This window comes from Carcharodon carcharias, chromosome 4, assembly GCF_017639515.1.
Source record: "Carcharodon carcharias isolate sCarCar2 chromosome 4, sCarCar2.pri, whole genome shotgun sequence".
In the NCBI taxonomy this organism is placed as follows: domain Eukaryota; kingdom Metazoa; phylum Chordata; class Chondrichthyes; order Lamniformes; family Lamnidae; genus Carcharodon; species Carcharodon carcharias.
In genome coordinates, this window is record NC_054470.1 from 72,871,244 (window position 1) to 72,891,258 (window position 20,015).

Below are 20,015 nucleotides of genomic sequence, written 5' to 3' on the forward strand. Positions count from 1 at the left end.
TCACCCTCCCGGCGGCATTCCATAGGGATCGTTCCCTCCGGGGCACCCTGGTCCACTCCTCCATCAGCCCCTACTCCTCAACCCCCACCTATGGCACCACCCCATGCAAACGCAAAAGATGCAACACCTGCCCCTTCACTTCCTCTCTCTTCATCGTCCAAGGGCCCAAACACTCCTTTCAAGTGAAGCAGCCTTTCACTTGCATTTCCCCCAACTTAGTCTATGGCATTCGTTGCTCCCAATGCGGTCTCCTCTACATTGGAGAGACCAAATGCAAACTGGGAGACCGCTTTGCAGAACACCTGCGGTCTGTCCGCAAGATTGACCCAAATCTCCCTGTCGCTTGCCATTTTAACACTCACCCTGCTCTCTTGCCCACATGTCTGTCCTTGGCTTGCTGCATTGTTCCAGTGAAGCTCAACACAAACTGGAGGAACAGCACCTCATCTTCCGACTAGGCACTTTACAGCCTTCCAGACTGAATATTGAATTCAACAACTTTAGATCTTGAACTCCCTCCTCCATCCCCACCCCCTTTCCGTTTCTTCCCCCTCCCTTTTGTTTTTGTTTTTTTCCAATAATTTATATAGATTTTTCTTTTCCCACCTATTTCCATTATTTTTAAATCTATACCTTTTATGCCCTGTTAGTCTTATTCCATCCCACCCCTACTAGAGCTGTACCTTGTTTGTCCTGCCATCCATTCCTAATTAGCACATTCGTTTAGATAATATCACCACCTTCAACACCTCTTTGTTCTTTTGTCTGTGACATCTTTTGATTATCTGCTCCTATCACTGCTTGCTTGTCCCTACAACCACAACCCCCACCCCCTCCCCCCACTTCTCTCCCCCCAACCCCCACCCCTCCAAACTTAAACCAGCTTATATTTCATCCCTCTCCTAATTTTACTCAGTTCTTTTGAAGGGTCATGAGGACTCGAAATGTCAACTTTTTTCTTCTCCGCCGATGCTGCCAAACCTGCTGAGTTTTTCCAGGTAATTCTGTTTTTGTTTTGCCCCTGTTGTCTGCCTAGTGGCAGCAGTCTGTACCCATGTACAGCATGTTCCAAACCTGCAACCTTTACCACCTAGAAAGACAAGGACAGCAGACACATGAGAAGACCAACACCTGCAAGTTCCCATCCAAGCCACACACCATTCTGAACTGGAACTATGTCACCATTCCTTCACTGTTTTAAAAACAAAAAAACTGCGGATGCTGGAAATCCAAAACAAAAACAGAATTACCTGGAAAAACTCAGCAGGTCTGGCAGCATCGACGGAGGAGAAAAGAGTTAACGTTTTGAGTCCTCATGACCCTTCGACAGAACTTGAGTTCGAGTCCAAGAAAGAGTTGAAAACTCTTTCTTGGACTCGAACTCAAGTTCTGTCGAAGGGTCATGAGGACACAAAACGTCAACTCTTTTCTTCTCCGCCGATGCTGCCAGACCTGCTGAGTTTTTCCAGGTAATTCTGTTTTTGTATTCCTTCACTGTTGCTGGATCAAAAGGGAAGTTAAAGAAGGCAGCTCACCCCTACCTTTTCAAGGGCAATTTGGGATGGGCACCAAGCGCTGGCCTTGCCAGCGAAGCCTACAGTCCATAAAAGATTAAGCAAAGTGTGTGGCTTGTAATTGGCAACTCACCAGGGTAGCATGTTTGGAAAGTGGACTCAACTTGAGGAAAAATTGCACGTGTAGACCCTTGTCCCATCTCTTTGTTCTTAATGTATTAGTGCATGCCCAAGATAGGTTCTCAAGCCAAATTATCATTTAGAATTGCCATTCACTGCATAAAATAAAGGAAAAGTGTCAGCCTTAATGATTGAGCAACTCTACTAGAGGTGGAAAAACCCTTTCGACAACTGTAAATTGGGCCTGGACTTTAGCAAACCAAGATACCAAATTCTGTGAGGCCTGTAAAGATTATCTTCACCAGTGTTAAAGCTGGCCCTTTGCTTGGCCTCATTTTCTTCACCCTATCCTTATTTTAGCAAGACTTGATGAACATGCACATATAATAAATAAGGGCTTGCAAAGCGAGACAAACCTTTTGTGGAATCTGTCCCAATGCTTCAGCAATCACATCAGCTTTCTCAGCTGTAAGGTTCTTAACTATTGAGCCCAGAGAAAACACAACGATGCCATGTTCCCCAGAACTCTGAACAAATTCTTCCAACTCCTGTAAAACAAACAAACATTGTGCTTAATAAATCTAGAACGGTGTTTGCATTGATTATCAAATTATATTGAAAGTGGCCATTTCTTAATCAGAATTCCGATAGTTCATCCCCCAGGGAGGAAAATCAGAGGAGGAAACATTCCACTGGGTTCCTGCCACCTGATGTCACATTCCTGATCTCTCACCAAAACGAAAGTTGGGTATGCAGCGCCCAATCACTGCCCAAGCCTGGACACATACCCCAGTGAGCTGGAACCTCTAAACACAGAACTTCCCATCAATGGTGCCAGTCTGCTAATTCTGCCATTAAGCTGTATTTTTAAAAAAACTTGTCATTGCTGAAATTTTTCTAAAAATTGTTCCCTGGCATCCTATAAATAGGATGTCCTTCACAGTAATTTTTAAAAAAATCACTGAGTGCAATAACTGGGAACTGGCAACTTTGCTCAGGAATTACAACCTCCCTTTCAGTGGCGCATTTTTATAACATACATGAAATGTATCATTTTTATTTAACATATATTAAAATAAAACATCAAGGGGAGAATTTTCTCACTGTCGGGGGGGTTTGGGTGGAGGTGGGTGCGGGCGAGTGCGCCCAGCGTGGCGGAGCCCGGAAGCACTGATCGCTCCCTGGGCGGGTGGGGGGGAGGAGGCTGAGTCGGGGCCTACGCTCTTTCACGCATGTGCACAAAAGAGCGCAGAAATCTCCCTGAGGCACAGAGCTGCCTCGGGGAGATTATTTTGATTTTTAAAAATTCTAATAAAGAAAAAAAAATTTAAGACATGTCACCTCATGTCACATGAGCTGGGAGATCTCAATGAATTTTAATTTAAAAATTTATTTAATTTATAAACCCTTCACGAAACCTCATCCCGCCCGTGGATGAGGTTTCACAATAAATGCAAAGGCCGCCTGGGCCTTCACCTCCCCTTAAGGTTGGGCGGGCAGCTCAGTTAATTTTCTTAATTGGAATCTAAATGGCCCTAATAGGCCTTTGACAATTCGGCGAGCACGCAGCCGACTCCACTGTGCGCCCGCCGAACTGAGGATCTGAATAACGCGTGGTGACGTTGAGAAGCACGCCTGATGTCACCGCGTGTCATTATAGGCGTTGGCGAGCAGGGCCCGCCCCCGCTCACCAACCAGAAGATTCTGCCCCAAGGCTTTTAGTTCAGCCCACTTGCCTCAAATCATAGCAACCTCTCAGCTTCAAGCAGGACATAGCTGACAAAAAGACCCAAAAGTGAAAAGGTTTGACAAATAAAGAAAACACAAGTGAAAGTGTGATTAACACCCTTATGGTGTCAGAACCTCTTGTCATGTTACTGCCCTACTACAGAGTGTCTTTCTCTCCTCCTTTGTTTGTTTTCCTTTTCCTTGAATATTCACTGTAAGATAGCTGATTGAGATTGGAATGAGCTCAGCGAGGACGGGCGGAATTTTCCAATCTGGGACTAAGTCCCGTGGGCAGGGGTGGGAACAGAAGTGTCTGCCGCTGTGGTGGTCAGCGGGAGTTCATGCCGTATCATGCAATGCTGGCTTAATTAATTATGCAGTTGGGGGTTTCCCGACATTTTGAACGGCAGAGTGAGCTGGATGGCCCATGTCCTACCATCACATCCATGCGTCATATTTCAAAGGATCACAAACATCAACTTACCCACCGTTGAAGGAGAAGACCCTACCTCTTGGAAGTTCCTGCAGATAGAGGATCCATGTGGTAGATGCTCCACCCATCCACTGCTGCATGTGCTGTTCCAGGATCAAGGGTTGCTGGAGGCTTCCATCTTCCAATCTCTGCAAGCCATCCCAGGCCTTCTTGCAGGCAAGTCTGACTAGTGCATGCCACATTGGTCAGGACATTTTCCAGACCGGCATAATATCCCGCTGGCAGCGTGGAAAATTGGGCAGTGGTTTTGAAGGGGGTGGGAGGTACGATTCCAGTCAGGCCTTCATCTGCATACCATTGATGGGATGCATAAAGATTTCACGCTGGCCTTTGGCAGGAATGGCAATCAGCCATTACAGGCTGGAGCGCAAATTCCTGCTGCCATTTCACCACAGCAGGAAACCATTTCTTCAGCTCCCACCGCACTGTCTCTCCCCTCCCCCCCCACCCGTCATTAAACCCGCCACTGGGGCAGAAACTGGAAAATTCTGCCCAGTGTGAGAAGAGAGCACATGGCTTGAACCATTACTTTTCAAGGAGAGAAAGTGCTTCACAAACCTTTTACACTTTCCTTACAATTACAACATAATTGCACAAGTCCTATCGAAATGCATTTTAAATCGCTTGCATCTAATTTTATGGTGATGAGAAACTGCAGATACCATAGAACATTTGAACAGTATTGCATGGCAAAGTCATGGTACTAAACCCCAATTTGAGCAGTTCCAAATCTGAGTCATTTTGGATAGGAGAACTTGGGATGTGAGGGAGGTGAATGGGAAAATCAGATGGCAATAATATTGCACATTCACTACTGCAAGAATTCTGGTCGCCAAAGACGGCACTTATGAGCGAGCAGAGCAGTTGTCTATCCAATTCAGAATTGAACTGAAGGCCAGTCAGACTTTGCCATGCAATACTGTTCCAATGTTCTATGGTATCTGCAGTTTCTCATCACCATAAAATCAGATGCAAGCGATTTAAAATGCATTTCGATAGGACTTGTGCAATTATGTTGCAATTGTAAGAAAAGTGTAAAAGGTTTGTGAAGCACTTTCTCTCCTTGAAAGAGAAGTCTAGCTACAGTTTCTACAGTATATTAGTGACTAGACTTCAAAAATACTTAATTGTCTCTGAAGCATTTTGGACGTCCTCAGGCACGATATAAATATGTCTGTCTTTCTACCTTAACCAGAAATAGCACAGGGCCTTACCCAGCCACTTTCAAATAAAAAATCCCCAAATTAATTTTTTCATGAAAGATTGATTGATTGATTGACGGATTGACATCCTTACATCTGTGAGAGATGATGGAAATGCAGTGTTAGAACTTTGGTGAGGTCAAATGAGATCATCTGCTGAACTTCCATTGATGGCTGGACAAGCTGATTCTGGAAAGGCCAAGTCTGCCACAAGTGCCATACATGAAGTTGTCCCTTGCCCAGTGGTGGGGAATGACCTCTGCTGATGCCTTGTTTGCAGGGCAGGTGTCTGCTTTGGATCCTCTGGTGGCAAACTCCAGTCAAGTAGAGTTTTTCACTCATCAGATATGCCAAGCATGCTAGTGCTAATCAAACAATGAAAGCTTCACTAACTTGGGCATGTGCGAAGGATGGAAGTTGGCTGCATCCCCAAGAATACGTTAAATGGGTCAAGAGACCAGCAGGGCATCCACAATTCCATCCGATTCAAGGATACCATTAAAAGAGACATGCGACGGAGATTGAAGGGCGACTTGATAGAAGTTTACAAAATTATGAGTGGCATGGAAAGAGTAGATAGTCAGACGCTTTTTCCCAGGGTGGAAGAGTCAATTACTAGGGGACATAGATTTAAGGTGAGAGGAGAAAACTTTAGAGGAGATGTGCGGGTCAAGTTTTTTACGCAGAGGGTAGTAAGTGTCTGGAATTCACTGCCAGTGGAAGCAGGTACGATAGTGGTGTTTAAGAGGCAGCTTAACAAATACATAAATAGGATGGGAATAGAGGGATATGGACCCCAGAAGTGCAAAACGTTTTAGTTTGACAGGCAATATGATCGGCGCAGGCTTGGACGGCCGAAGGGCCTGTTCCTGTGCTGTACTTTTCTTTGTTCTTTGTTCTTTGAAAGCCCTCAATTAAAGGCAGTGCTTTTTAAGGTGGTGTATTGAATTGTGTGAATATTGTACTCTGCCTGAACATTGACTGGATGAAATTATATATTCCTGACCGAATGCTGGGTGATCAATCCAACTGCACCTTATGTAATTACCCCACAAACATACTGCATTCCTTTATTAGTTGTTATGGTTCTGTTGTATGGTATGGTGGTAAGCTGTAAATTTTATTGTTTTTTCAGTCTTACCTGAGACAGGGGTTTTGCTGGTCGACAGTGAAGCCCTCCTACAAACATGAAATTGGGCAGAAATGGGCGAGGAAATTCAAAATCCCAATACGTCCGAATCAGCCAAATTTCAGCCTTGCCCATTGTTTCACAGAATGTGGTTGGTTTACCTTTATAAGGAGCAGCAGAACAAACAGGGAGATTCAAACAATGAGTGTGTGTATTATATGAATTATTTTTCAAAGACCCATTATTAGTAACGTTATCCCCAATAAGATTAAATCATTGAGAAATTAAGAATAAAGTAGCTTCAATGTACTTGGGCTTACTACACAATATAGGCTCAACAACAGCACCCATTCAGCTCTGTGTGTCTGTGCCAGGTCGTTGCACAAGCAGTTCAAAAATGGACCACATTGACCTCCTCTTTCCCCCCAGTCTTGACTCATTCTCTACGCCAAACGTTTATCAATTTTCCTTTAAATGTTACAAAGCCATCTGCCTCAACTACATTCTATGGCAAAGTATTCCAAGCTTTAACAATCTTCTGCATGAAGAAATTTCTCCTAAACATTCACCTCATTCTCAGAGTGATCATTCTAAATTGATGACTGCTCATCACTGACTCCCCAGCAGTGAAAATAAGCCTTGATCTTTTTACTCTATAAAAACTTTACATAATTTTAAAATCCTCTATTGTCTTGTTAGCCTGCTTTCTCTAATGAAGATTCCCAATATTTCAAGTCCATCCGAATAAATATTATCATGCTTGGCATAATCCTGATGACTTTGTACATTCTCCACAGGTTTAATGTCTTTTCTATAATGGGACTCTCAAAAATGCAACAATATTCTAACTATGGACCAACCAATGTTTTGCATGAATCTTTCATTCCTTCTTTACTTTTGTATTCTCTGCCCCTACTGACAAAACCAAAAATCCTATTGGCTCTTTTAAGATTTTATCTACCTGTGCCTGTAGTTCTTGGAGTTATGTCATGAAATTCCAGCTTTCTCTGTTCATCCACAACCCCAGTGTTTTTCCATTGTGTGTATACTCCCATTTCTTGTTTCTTTTTTATATTCCCAAAATATAAAAATGTGCCACACATTTATCAATATTAAATCACATCTGCTGCCTGTCAGCTCAGTGCTCCTAACCTATCTCTGTCTTCCTGAAATCTTTTAACATCCTGCGCATTAATTGCCAAACTCCCTTCAGTATATCCCCAGCACATTTTGAGATTGTGTTCCATAAACACAACTCCAAATCAAATATATACTCCAAGAACAGAAGTGGGCATAGCAGTGATCCATTTTAAGCACTTTTCCAGCCTAAGGAGCAACCATTTACCATAACTCTGCTTCCTGTTCGTCAACCAGCTTTCGATCCACGCTGCTATATTTCCTCATTGTCTAATAGCCCCTGGTGAGACATCTTACAAACATCAAAACATAACAACATATTCTGTAATACAGCCTGTCAAGAAAGACCCCTCTGACTTTTCTGCTTAAACTGCTCTTTCTATATAATTCAGTGATATGTTTTAAGCAATAAAACCTTAGCATATACCAGCAACACTGGCTCCCACTAGTGCGGTTAGAGCAGCTCTGAAATCCATTGCACAGAATCTGAAGCACAGGCCCCTGAAACTCATTAGGATTTGTCTGATCTTAACAACACTGTGCATAAAGGAGAAAATAGCTTAGTTTGTCCATTATAAACGCAAAAAAACTGCAGATGCTGGAAATCCGAAACAAAAGCAAAAATACCTGGAAAAACTCAGCAGGTCTGACAGCATCTGCGGAGATTTGAAGAGTCATACGGACTTGAAACGTTAACTGTATTCCTCTCCGCAGATGCTGTCAGACCTGCTGAGTTTTTCCAGGTGTTTTTGTTTTTGTTTTTGTTTGTCCATTGTCTGGTGCCCTTTGAGTTGGGGCTATCAGCACCCATTGAACACAAGTACCCCTATTTGGGAACAAACAAATCATTGCATGCAGTATTTGTTGGCAAGGAATGTTCTAGACTTCTCCTGTCTGAACTTATGATGTGCAATATTAGACAATTCCTACTATAATGTAGGAAAATCACCTCTCATATAATGTAAAGCATTGACATTAAGAGATATAAACCCCTCCGTGCCTTATTTTTAGTGAATCATTTAATGGACTTGGGTGAAATTCTCTTGCTTGTTTATGGCTTCAGTAAAATATCAGACAAAGGAATTACCTATGTATCATTAAAAGGTTTCAGGCATTATGCTTCAGATTCCACAGAAATTAAAAACAGCCATGATTTAATTCAGCAAATGGATCCAAAACTAAAACAAAAAATGGACAAGCAATTAAAATACAAACTCATGGACATCCCTATCTCAATCCCCTCTTGTTGCCAAATAAAATAAGAAAACGATTAGAATTATTGCAGTCTTTAGGTCACACCCAAATTAAATTAGAAACTGAGGTTGTTCTCCTTAGAGCAGTGAAGATTAATGGAAAATTCAATAGAGCCGCTCAAAATTATAGGCAAAAAATTACACTTGGCGGATGTGCATGTGCACAACCCGGTCTAGCATAAAATGATGCGTGATGACGTTGGACGAGCATCCCGACATCATTGAGCAGTCCCACGATATTTCGTTTGATGGGCATGCGCCGTAGTTGGCAGTGCGCCCGCCAACAATTAAAAGGTGCACTGGTTGAACTCCACAACATGTGGAAATCAGGGTGATGACATGGTGTGAGGGGATCTTCGAGGTGCTATGGCATGGATGGATGTGCTGTCCTCTGCGATCCACATCATTGTGCCTCCTTGCAACGCTGGTACAACTGTGTGCTCCCAACTGTGATGAAGGCAGCATGTGGGCGGGGGGAGGGCAGGAAAATTACATATCAGGCATATTAGTGTGAGTGCCAGCCACCAGCGGAGGAGAGATGCACTGCAGACATGTAATGGCCAACTGGGCTTGCGGGGGGGGTTGGGGGGGGTGAGGGGTGGGGGGGGGGGGCGGCCTTGAGGAGATTGATGGTATAAGTATCACTTATCAATGCAATTTTTTCATTTGCAGAAGAATTCTCATAACAGCGCCGAGCAGCTGAGGACTGGTGGTGGGCCAGGCCAGATATTGATGCTCAGTCACTTTGAGCAGGAGGCACTGGATCTGGAGAAGCAGCATGCGTGCAAGTCCACTGGAGCGGGAGAGATTGGGGTTCCACAGGCAGTTATGTATGGCCAGCATTAACATCACCAATAGTCTCCCAACATCCATGCCATTGCATTTTGTTCAGTGAGTGACATTACCAACATGGCTTGCCCAGTGCATGTGGAATGGAATGATGAGCACTTGATGAGCCGGGGGACAGGCATGTACATTGACATTGTCCGCAGCCTAACTGATCGAATTTCCTTGCTCTTCCTTTCAGCGTCATCGGTGCACGGCCAGGAGCAGGAGTAGCAGGGGCCCCTTTGACACCTGAGGGGCTTAAAGTTGCACCTTTAGAAGCATCACACCATCTCTGCCAGGCAGGCACCAGCACAGATACTGGCACCTCGGTGGGCATCATATCTTCGGCTGGTGCCCTGGCTCACAGCGGTGAGGGCGCTTCACCGATGGCGTCAGCAGTCGGAGCACTGAGGGGACCGAGGCACATGCTCAGTACCTGGCAGATGATGAGCCTCTGGAGTCAGGGGTGATGTAGCTTAGTGCTGACATGCGGCCAGGTGTTCGGGAACATCTGATGGAGATACATGAGGGTCTACTTGGCTTAGTGTCAGTGGTGGAGGAGTCTACGCGAGCCGTGGCCAATGCATTGAGCATCATGGCTGAGTGCCAAGCTCTCATGGAGAGGCATCTCCAGGGACAGGATCAGGGTTCCTGGGGTTGCGCTCGGACCTGCACACCCTCACAGGGGCATTGACCTCAAATGGTCAGTGCCCGTGTGGGCGGTGGTTTCACCACCAGGTATCCCACCTTGCTGCCCATCCAGCTAGGTGAGCAGGGAGGGCCAAGTGGGCCTCATGTTGGTGGAGCAGCTGCTTGTCGTCTCTGCTGGTGCCTCTCAGGAGGGTAGCAATTCCTCCGCTCCTCTGCCAGTGACCGCGGCACCCACTGACACTGCGACAACTGGGGAGATGCCAGCTTTGGAGCTGGCAGCTCCCTCCCAGGTGGGTCCATCACAGGCTCGAAGGGCCAAAGGATGTCCACCAAGGTCATTGAGGCCAACAGGACATTAGAGAGAGCAGGCTGTCTCAGAATCCAGTGCCAGCGACGGGGCAGCACAAAGATGTAGCACCCGCAAACGAAAGATGAAGACACCTTAGGCACACCCTGGGTTCATCACTGGTGCTTTTCTGTTGCCTCCCCCTCAACCCCAACAAGAGTTGTTTCGAGCTTTGTGTGAAGTCCAACATGTAGAAACATAGAAACATAGAAAATAAGAGCAGGAGCAGGCCATTCAGCCCTTCGAGCCTGCTCCACCATTCATTATGATCATGGCTGATCATCCAACTCAATAGCCTGCTCCCACTTTCTCCCCATATCCTTTGATCCCTTTTGCCCCAAGAGCTATATCTAAAACTCCTTTTTAAAAACATACAATGGTTTGGCCTCAACTACTTTCTGTGGTAGCGAATTCCACAAGCTCACCACTCTGGGTGAAGAAATTTCTCCTCATCTCAGTCCTAAATGGTGTACCCCTTATCCTCAGACTGTGACCCCTGGTTCTGGACTCCCCCACCATTGGGAACATCCTTTCTGCATCTACCCTGTCTAGTCCTGTTAGAATTTTATAGATTTCTTGTTTTATTTCTGTTATGTGAAGAGACTTTAGTTACAACATTAAATTTATGTCGTTTCAAATGGCTGTTGGTGCCTCTATTTTTTGGAATGGTGCATGGATTCCTAAGATTTGATCACTGGTTTTTGTGTCATTTAGACTTATTCAGACCGCCCATCACCAATCCTCCTATCCAGACAGATAAGGTCTCCAGGATGGAGGATACAGGCCAGGCCTGTGTTGCAAATCCATATGTGCTGTGCTAGCTAAAGGTTACTTGGATTAGAGCGTCCTGGGTGTCCCTGCCTCCCTGGAGTATGCCCGGGTCAGCCTGTGTCCCCCTCATCATTTCCCTGTGCATGCTCATCCTTGGACTCACTGCTGGACTCATCGTGCCCAGCCCCAGCCACTCCATCTACATCTTCTTCGTCCACAGTGTCCCTCCTTTGCAGAGCTAGATTGTGCAGAGCGCAGCATGCAACCACTATAAATGACACTCAATCTGGGGGGTACTGGAATGCGCCCCCAGAACGGTCCAGGCATCTGAAGTGCATCTTGAGAAGACTGATGGCTCTCTCCACCACAGCCTTTGTGGTGCCGTGGCTCCTATTGTACCGCTGCTCAGCTTCTGTTCTTGGATGCCGGAGAGGCGTCATGAGCCACCATCTGAGGAGATAGCCCTTGTCTCCCAGCAGCCATCCATCAAGCCGGGCCAGAGCGCTGAAGAGACCCGGCACCTGGGAGTGTCTGAGGACATAGGCATCTTGGAAGCCACCTGGGTACCTTGCACAGACTTGTAGAATCAGCATCCTGTGATCACACACTATCTGCACATTCATGGAGTGGAAGCCCTTCCTGTTGACGAAGGCACCAGGCTCACCTGCTGGCGCCTTGATGGCCACATGTGTACAGGATAAAACTAAAACAAAAATAGTGGAAAAACTCAGCAGTCTGGCAGCATCTGTGAAGAGGAACACAGTTAACGTTTCAAGTCCGAATAACCCCTCAACAGAACTAAGTAAAAATTGCACGCTGGTCGCGGGGGAAGCCAGCAATCGCTGCGAAGCATCTGGCTCGCTGTGTCTGACTTGCCCGGTCCCAATGGTCGTGGATGAAGATCAATGCACATCTGAACAGAGCGTTTGTGGCCTGCTTGACACAAGTGTGGACAGTCGATTGGGAAACACCGCAGAGGTCACCCACTGAGCCTGGAAAGAGCCGGAGGCATAGAAGATGAGGGCAGCTGTGACCTTTAGAGACACAGGCATAGGGTGTTCACCACATAGTTAGCTGATAACTCTGGGCTAAGCATCTGACAGATAGTTTTGACTGTCTCCCTTGAGAGGCGAAGCCTACTTCGGCACTGCACCTCAGACATATTGAGGTTGATGCTTCACGCTCTGTATACCCTGGCAGCAGGATAGTGGTGTCTTCTGTGGCCCCTGGCACCTTGGATCACCTCTTGGCCCTGCACCCCTCTCTTGTGCCTGCGCCTGTCCTCCCCTGGAGGCTGCATTCCTGGCCTCCTCCCCCTTCTAGCCCTCCCTTCCTCCTCACATGAGGTGCCTCCAGTGGAGAGATCACCTCCCATTCCCAGGCTCAGGCTAACCTACAGGCCCCAAAACAGTGACATTTCTGCATTTTCTTAGGATCTGAATGATATTGGCATGGCCAAATCTATTGTCCATCCTTAGTTGACCTTGGGGTAATGGGGATGGGCCACCTTTTGACAACCAAGTGATGCTTAGGTTTACCCTTTTGTCTAAGTCTAGGAGGAAAGAAAACAATAAGCCTCATATACAACATTCCTATTTGTCAAGTTTATTATGGACAGAATATCGCGATGGCGTATGGTGAGGTCGGGACCCGCACACTGACGTTGGGCGCATGTCCTGACATCACCACACGCTATTGCGATATTACACTGGGCAGGCACATGACGGTGTCCATTGCGCAGCCACCAGTAATTAACGGGCCAATTAAGGTAGTTGAGGCTCCAGTTGCCCTGGATTTTAAGGTGGCCGTGCGTTGTGTAAAAGTTGAATCTGATTGCGTTTTGTGATAGCGATTTAAAAATGTTTTGTAATGTTCTTTCAGATATTTTATGAATAAAGTATATTTTTTGAAAATAAAAGAGAAGGTAATTGATCACTTCTGGGGCCAAGTAAGTTACTCTGGTAAATTTGAGGCTTTCATTATGCCTCAAACAGACTTGGCTGTGGTCTCCACTTAGATCCTAAAGGGAGTAAAGTCCTAGGGATGCCCATGAACTTCCTCCATAATACTCTCTTGACATGGGGAAGAGAAGTCCACCAGCTGCCAAAGTCGGGAGCTTTAAGTTTTGGTCACAATATTAGTTGAATTCTTATTGGCTGCAGCTTTTCCCCACAAAACAACAGTGGTTTCATTGGTTCTGATGCTCTTTGGAACATCTTGGGGATGTGAAAGATGCTTGCATGCCTTGGGGCAGGTAAGTTTCCCCAGTGCCTTGTCTATTGTTTTGATCCTTTCTAAACGCTCCTTACATGAGATCTTTCAGTATTAACAGAGGGCCTATGTTCACACTCCATAAAATAAAGTGAAATTTCAACCGTTTTTTGCTCTAGGAAGAGAAACTTTTCAAACTCACCTATAGCTTCACTGTAATACATGTCCCATTCAAGCCAGAGCCATTTGCACATCAAGCTGTACATTTGCATGTAAAGGATATTCTGAAATCTCTCAGCGAATGTCATTTTATCAGAAAGCTCTGACATTGCAACTGGTACGTAGGACGGAGGAACTGGCAGTTGTCCACAGAGCCTCTCCATTACAGATCCGAAGGAGAATCTCAGAGTGAAGATGAAGGGAATTCCCAGCTTTATAGCCAGAAGATCACCACAAGGATTCACAGGGTCAGACAGCAGAACTCTAAACTTTGACTCTTGCAGTTTTTGAAGTAGTTTGTGGTTCTTTATTATTCCATCACAGATCTGTCTGTTCAGTTTTGTTACAGTTTTGACCAATTCTGTGAATCTTCTGTATCTATCCCAGAAGGATAAATTGTGAACCTCAGAGATCCAAAAATGCAGAATGTTCTCCATAAAATCTCGGTATGTGTCATGGGTAAACAGCACTTCAAATACTTCAAATTTCATGCGTGAAGGCTCAGAATAATTGATGAAAAGTGCAGCTGTATGTACAGCCACAGTAACGTTGTGACCCCTATCAATCAGCTCCTCAATGACAGGTTTTAAATTAATCCAGTGACTGGCCTCTGCAGGCCAGATCAGCACATTGTCACTGGTAACCCTTTGGAGAAAGAGGAACACTGTAAACACACGTCTCAACTGCATAATGTCCATCCAGAATGGTGCAGAGTGTAAACCAACACCAACTCCTCAAATCACATGTTTATATAAGACCACAGCTCATATCCGTATGAGTCAGAAATAAATCAAATCCATTCATCTACAGGAAATTGAACTTTTTGTAGGATCAAGTTCAGCTCTGCATAATAAGGTTACAGCAAATCCAAAATCCCGGACTGGATTAAGAAATACTATAATTGGATCCAGGATTTTATTATTCACTACTTGACATCAAGTGAAATGTGTATCATTAAAAGGCTGCTGTCTGGTGTGCATTTGGTGAGTGTGGAAATAGAAAGAACTAAGGGTGGAATCATCCGCTCCCTGTTTGCGGTAGGTGTCATGGCCTGCGGGGGGGGGAAGAATTTTGTGTGAGGGGCAGAAATCTGTTTCACGCCAGCATGAAATAACAATGGGATCATCCAATGGTGTCCACCATAGCAGATCTCGAATCCCGCTGAAGGTTGGTGTGAACACAATTTGCAACCCACTAATGGGATGCAAAGTAAGGCCCGACCGGAATCGTCCTCTCGTGTCCGATTTACCGTTACGCCAGCGGGAAGACATGCTGGCCCTGAATGCATCTGAACAAGTGTGGCGTGCAGAAGTTGGGTCTCGCCTTTAGGGACTTTCTCAGATCGCAGACATCTGAGGAGAAGATGACGCTAGAGCCCTAGAGCTGCCGGATCCTGGACAAACACATACATCACGTGCTGGGTGGATTCTCATGCACAGTGTCCATCGTGAAGCAGCTCTCAGAAGCTGGAAGGTCTCCACTGATGCTTTGGGTCTGCTTCAGAACATCACATTCTTGGCCATGGGCTGGTATGGATCATCGGCGAAGGTGTGGCAGGGGGTTGGGACAGGAAGGTCTAGGTGGTTAGGTGGGAGGGGGAGAAGGAGGAGTATTGAGGGGTTGAGGTTGGGAGGGGGTGATGAAGGTGTTGGAGGGACGAAGTCTAAGGTGGGGTGTAAAGTGTAAGGGAGGGGGTTCAGAGATGGGAAGATGTCTGGGGGGGAGGTGGGAGTTCAGAGGGGAGAGAAAGGTATCCAGGAAAGGAGAAAGTGAGGGTGGAGGAGGGAGTAAGGGGGCGGAATGTTCAAGTGAACGTGCAAGGGAGGTGTCTGCGAGTCAGTGACTGCCTCCAGGGAAGCGAGCAAAGGGTGGAAGTGGAAGGAGGGAATGATGAATGTGAGAGGTGGCAGAGGGAGCTGATAGGGTGGGAGGATGATGATGCATTGGTAATGGTAGAAGGGGTGGCAAGGGTGGTTGGTGGGGGCACAGAGGCAGACTCAGACCCTGGGGGTGAGAAGGAGGAGGTCGGAAGGTCAATGTGGACGGGAGTGGAGTTTCCGAAGGTAGGGAATGTGCACATTCACTTGGATATCCTGGAATGACAAGGATTCAGGTTGGAAAGTGATGGTGTAGGATCGAAATCCCCTCCAACTGGGAAATTTATGGAACTATAAATTTCAAAAAGAAAGCTGCAGTCAGCAATACAGACTGGGCAGCGAGGGGTTAATTTGGATATTTAGTGAAAACAATGACTCATTAGAAGGGTTCAGATATGGCCTGACTCCTTTCAGGGAACAAATAGTACCAGGGAAATGCCAATGCTTGCCATCAACTAATCTAATCAAGATAAAAACAAAAAACTTCGGATGCTGGAAATCCAAAACAAAAACAGAATTACCTGGAAAAACTCAGCAGGTCTGGCAGCATCAGCGGAGAAGAAAAGAGTTGAAGTTTTGAGTCCTCATGACCCTTCGAAAGAACTAGGTGAATCCAAGAAAGGGGTGAAATATAAGCTGGTTTAAGGTGTGTGTGGGGCGGCTGGGGCGGGTGGGGGGGTGGTGTGGTTGGGGGTGGTTGGGTGGGGGGGGAGAGAAGTGGAGGGGGGTGGTGTGGTGGTAGGGACAAGCAAGCAGTGATAGAAGCAGATCATCAAAAGATGTCATAGAGAACAGAACAAAAGAACACATAGGTGTTGAAGTTGGTGATATTATCTAAACGAATGTGCTAATTAAGAATGGATGGTAGCGCACTCAAGGTACAGCTCTAGTGGGGGTGGGGGGAGCATAAAAGATTTAAAAATATTTAAAAATAATGGAAATAGGTGGGAAAAGAAAAATCTATATAATTTATTGGAAAAAACAAAAGGAAGGGGGAAGAAATAGAAAGGGGGTGGGGATGGAGGAGGGAGTTCAAGACCTAAAGTTGTTGAATTCAATATTCAGTCCGGAAGACTGTAAAGTGCCTAGTCGGAAGATGAGGTGTTGTTCCTCCAGTTTGCGTTGGGCTTCACTGGAACAATGCAGCAAGCCAAGGACAGACACGTGGGCAAGAGAGCAGGGTGGAGTGTTAAAATGTCAAGCGACAGGGAGGTTTGGGTCATTCTTGCGGACAGACCACAAGTGTTCCGCAAAGCGGTCGCCCAGTTTACGTTTGGTCTCTCCAATGTAGAGGAGACTACATTGGGAGCAACGAATACAGTAGACTAAGTTGGAGGAAATACAAGTGAAATGCTGCTTTACTTGAAAGGAGTGTTTGGGCCCTTGGACGGTGAGGAGAGAGGAAGTGAAGGGGCAGGTGTTACATCTTTTGCGTGGGCATGGGGTGGTGCCATAGGTGGGGGTTGAGGAGTAGGTGGTGATGGAGGAGTGGACCAGGATGTCCCGGAGGGAACAATCCCTACGGAATGCTGTTAGAGGGGGTGAAGGGAAGATGTGTTTGGTGGTGGCATCATGTTGGAGTTGGCGGAAATGGCGGAGGATGATCTTTTGAATGCGGAGGCTGGTGGGGTGATAAGTGAGGACAAGGGGGACCCTATCATGTTTCTGGGAGGGAGGAGAAGGCATGAGTGTGGATGCGTGGGAGATGGGCCGTACATGGTTGAGGGCCCCGTCAACGACCGTGGGTGGAAAACCTCAGTTAAGGAAGAAGGAGGACATGTCAGAGGAACTGTTTTTGAAGGTAGCATCATCGGAACAGATGTGACGGAGGCGAAGGAACTGAGAGAATGGGATGGAGTCCTTACAGGAAGCGGGGTGTGAGGAGCTGTAGTCGAGGTAGCTGTGGGAGTCGGTAGGCTTGTAATGGATATTGGTGGACAGTCTATCACCAGTGATTGAGACAGAGAGGTCAAGAAAGGGAAGGGTAGTGTCAGAGATGGACCACGTGAAAATGATGGAGGGGTGGAGATTAGAAGCAAAATTAATAAGTTTTTCCAAGTCCCGACAAGAGCGTGAAGCAGCACTGAAGTAATCATCGATGTACCGGAGAAAGAGTTGTGGAAGGGGGCCGAAGTAGGACTGGAACAAGGAATGTTCCACATACCCCATAAAGAGATAGGCATAGCTGGGGCCCATGCGGGTATCCATAGCCACACCTTTTATTTGGAGGAAGTGAGAGGAGTTGAAGGAGAAATTGTTCAGTGTGAGAACAAGTTCAGCCAGACGGAGGAGAGTAGTGGTGGATGGGGATTGTTCGGGCCTCTGTTCGAGGAAGAAGCTGAGGGCCCTCAGACCATCCTGGTGGGGGATGGAGGTGTAGAGGGATTGGACGTCCATGGTGTCCGACACCAAAATCCAATCAAGATGTCTGATTAGCCAATACAATGCCACAAAGGACATATCATCAATACAATTACACTCAAGGGATTATTTAACCACCACAGACAATAGCACTGGACCAGGGTCATTCAAAGCCTTAACAAAAAGAGAATTACCTGGAAATATTCAGCAGTTCTGGCAGCATCGGCGGAGAAGAAAAGAGTTGACGTTTCGACTCCTCATGACTCTTCAAAACGTCAACTCTTTTCTTCTCCGCCGATGCTGCCAGACCTGCTGAGTTTTTCCAGGTAATTCTGTTTTTGTTTTGGATTTCCAGCATCTGCAGTTTTTTGTTTTTATCATTCAAAGCCTTGTTAACTTTGGAGCCAGGTACTGTTACTGCACCACCTCAAAACAACAGGTGATTGGGGAGATGCCAGCTATGACGTTGGCTGCAACTTCCCATGTGGGGCCAGCAGAGGGGGGCAGGATGCACCAAGATGCAGCACTCATGAACATGAGTTGTGATCTTCTGTTCTGTAATGTTTTGTTTATATGTTTACTGGTGTGGAAATGAACATCAGAGATGGTAATATTAATTTGTTTTGATTGTGAAAATTTTATAAATTTTGCTTTTGTTGTAATAGCCTGAGTATGCTTCACCATTTTTTTGGTGCAGGGTATGCCAGTATGTAACGTTGGACATGAGGGGCTCTAAACTTTTTTGCACAGGCACTGAGTGGACTTTGGATTCAAATGAAAGGGTCATTTCAGACATGCAGGATGCAGATGGCAGCCCTGGCATGAGGTGGAAGCAGATCTTTGGCAGCCTAGCTGCAGGAGCATTGTATTAAGGCATCCCTGCCTCCCTGAAGGATATAGAGGTCTGCCTCCATGCCCTCAGCATTCTCCTCTTCATCCTCCTCTTCTGACTCACTACTGGGTTGATCCTCTGTGGCCTGTGGAGCTGCGTCAAGATTCTCTTCGTCCTTGGGTCCCCCTTGCCAGTGCCAGATTGTGGAGAGCGCAGCATGCAACCACTATCAGTGACAGTGGGGGATATTGTACTGCTCCCTCTGAACAGTCCAGGCCTTGGAAGCGCATTCTCAGAAGACCTATGGTCCTCTCTATTACCGCCTTATGGAGGCATGACTCCTATTATAATGCTGCTCTGCCTTTGTTCTTGGGTGGCGGAGAGGCATCATAAGCCACCTTTTCATTGGATAGCCCTTGTCACCCAGCAGCCATCCATCCAGTAGGTCTGGGGCACTGAATAGCCTTGGCACCTGGGAGTGTCTGAGGATATAAATGCTATGGGAGCTGCCAGGGTACCTTGCACAGACTTGCAGAATCTGCATCTTGTGATCACAAACTATCTGAGCGTTCATCGAGTGGAATCCCTTCCTGTTGACGAAGGCACCCGCCTGAACCGCTGGAGCTTGATAGTCACGTGTGCAGTCATTGGCACCCTGGATGCAGAGGAACCCAGCAATCACTGCAAAGCCTCTGGATCACTCAGCCTGGCTGGCCTCGTCTGTACAGAAATGAATAAACATTATTACCTGCCTGAACAGAACTTCTGTCACCAGCTTGACGCAACTGTGGACAGCTGATTGGGACACTCCACACAGAGTCCCCACTGAGCCCTGGAACGATCCTGAGGCATAGAAGCTGAGGGCCACTGTGACCTTCAGAGCCACTGGCATGGAGTTTCCACCCACACAGTTGGAGGTGACCTCAGGCCTGATCATCTGACAAATGGGGTCACAGACTGCCTGGAGAGGTAGAGCCTCCTTCGGCATTCCATCTCGGACATGCTAAGGTAGCTGCGTTGCTGCCTGTAAACCCTGGCAGCAGGATAGTGGCATTCTGATTCTGTGGCCCCTTCCTCCTTGGACTTCCTGCTGGCCCTGCGCTGGCTGTACCCGCGCCTCTCCAGGTCCCTCCCCTGGAAGCTGCATTGGGACATCTGGCCTCCTCTCCCTTCTGCCCCTCTCTTCCTCCTCAGAGGAGGTGCCTCCAGTGGAATGCACAATCCCCATTACCAGGGTTATAGACAAGGCTGTCTGATACCTGGAAGGGTTCACACAATCAGAATCCTTTGGGGGCCTTAGGGACACCAATGAGTCCTGAAATGAAGCCTGGAAAAGCTAAGAA

The 20,015-nt window shown here is 46.6% G+C and overlaps 1 protein-coding gene across 3 annotated transcripts in view; it reads right to left on the reverse strand.

Annotated features, from left to right (window-relative positions):
• The window catches only part of LOC121277219 (UDP-glucuronosyltransferase 2A1-like), a 65,411-nt gene that overhangs the window by 26,850 nt on the left and 18,546 nt on the right, over positions 1-20,015 (reverse strand). The window contains exons 2-4 of one of the 3 annotated variants that reach the window (XM_041186383.1): positions 13,586-14,212; positions 6,199-6,347; positions 2,051-2,182 (exon numbers count right to left, since the gene is read on the reverse strand). In XM_041186383.1, the coding sequence (XP_041042317.1) occupies positions 2,051-2,182; positions 6,199-6,347; positions 13,586-14,212 (908 nt within the window). The remainder of the gene's footprint in view (positions 1-2,050; positions 2,183-6,198; positions 6,348-13,585; positions 14,213-20,015) is intronic. The other 2 variants (XM_041186385.1, XM_041186384.1) reach the window with 2 other exon arrangements.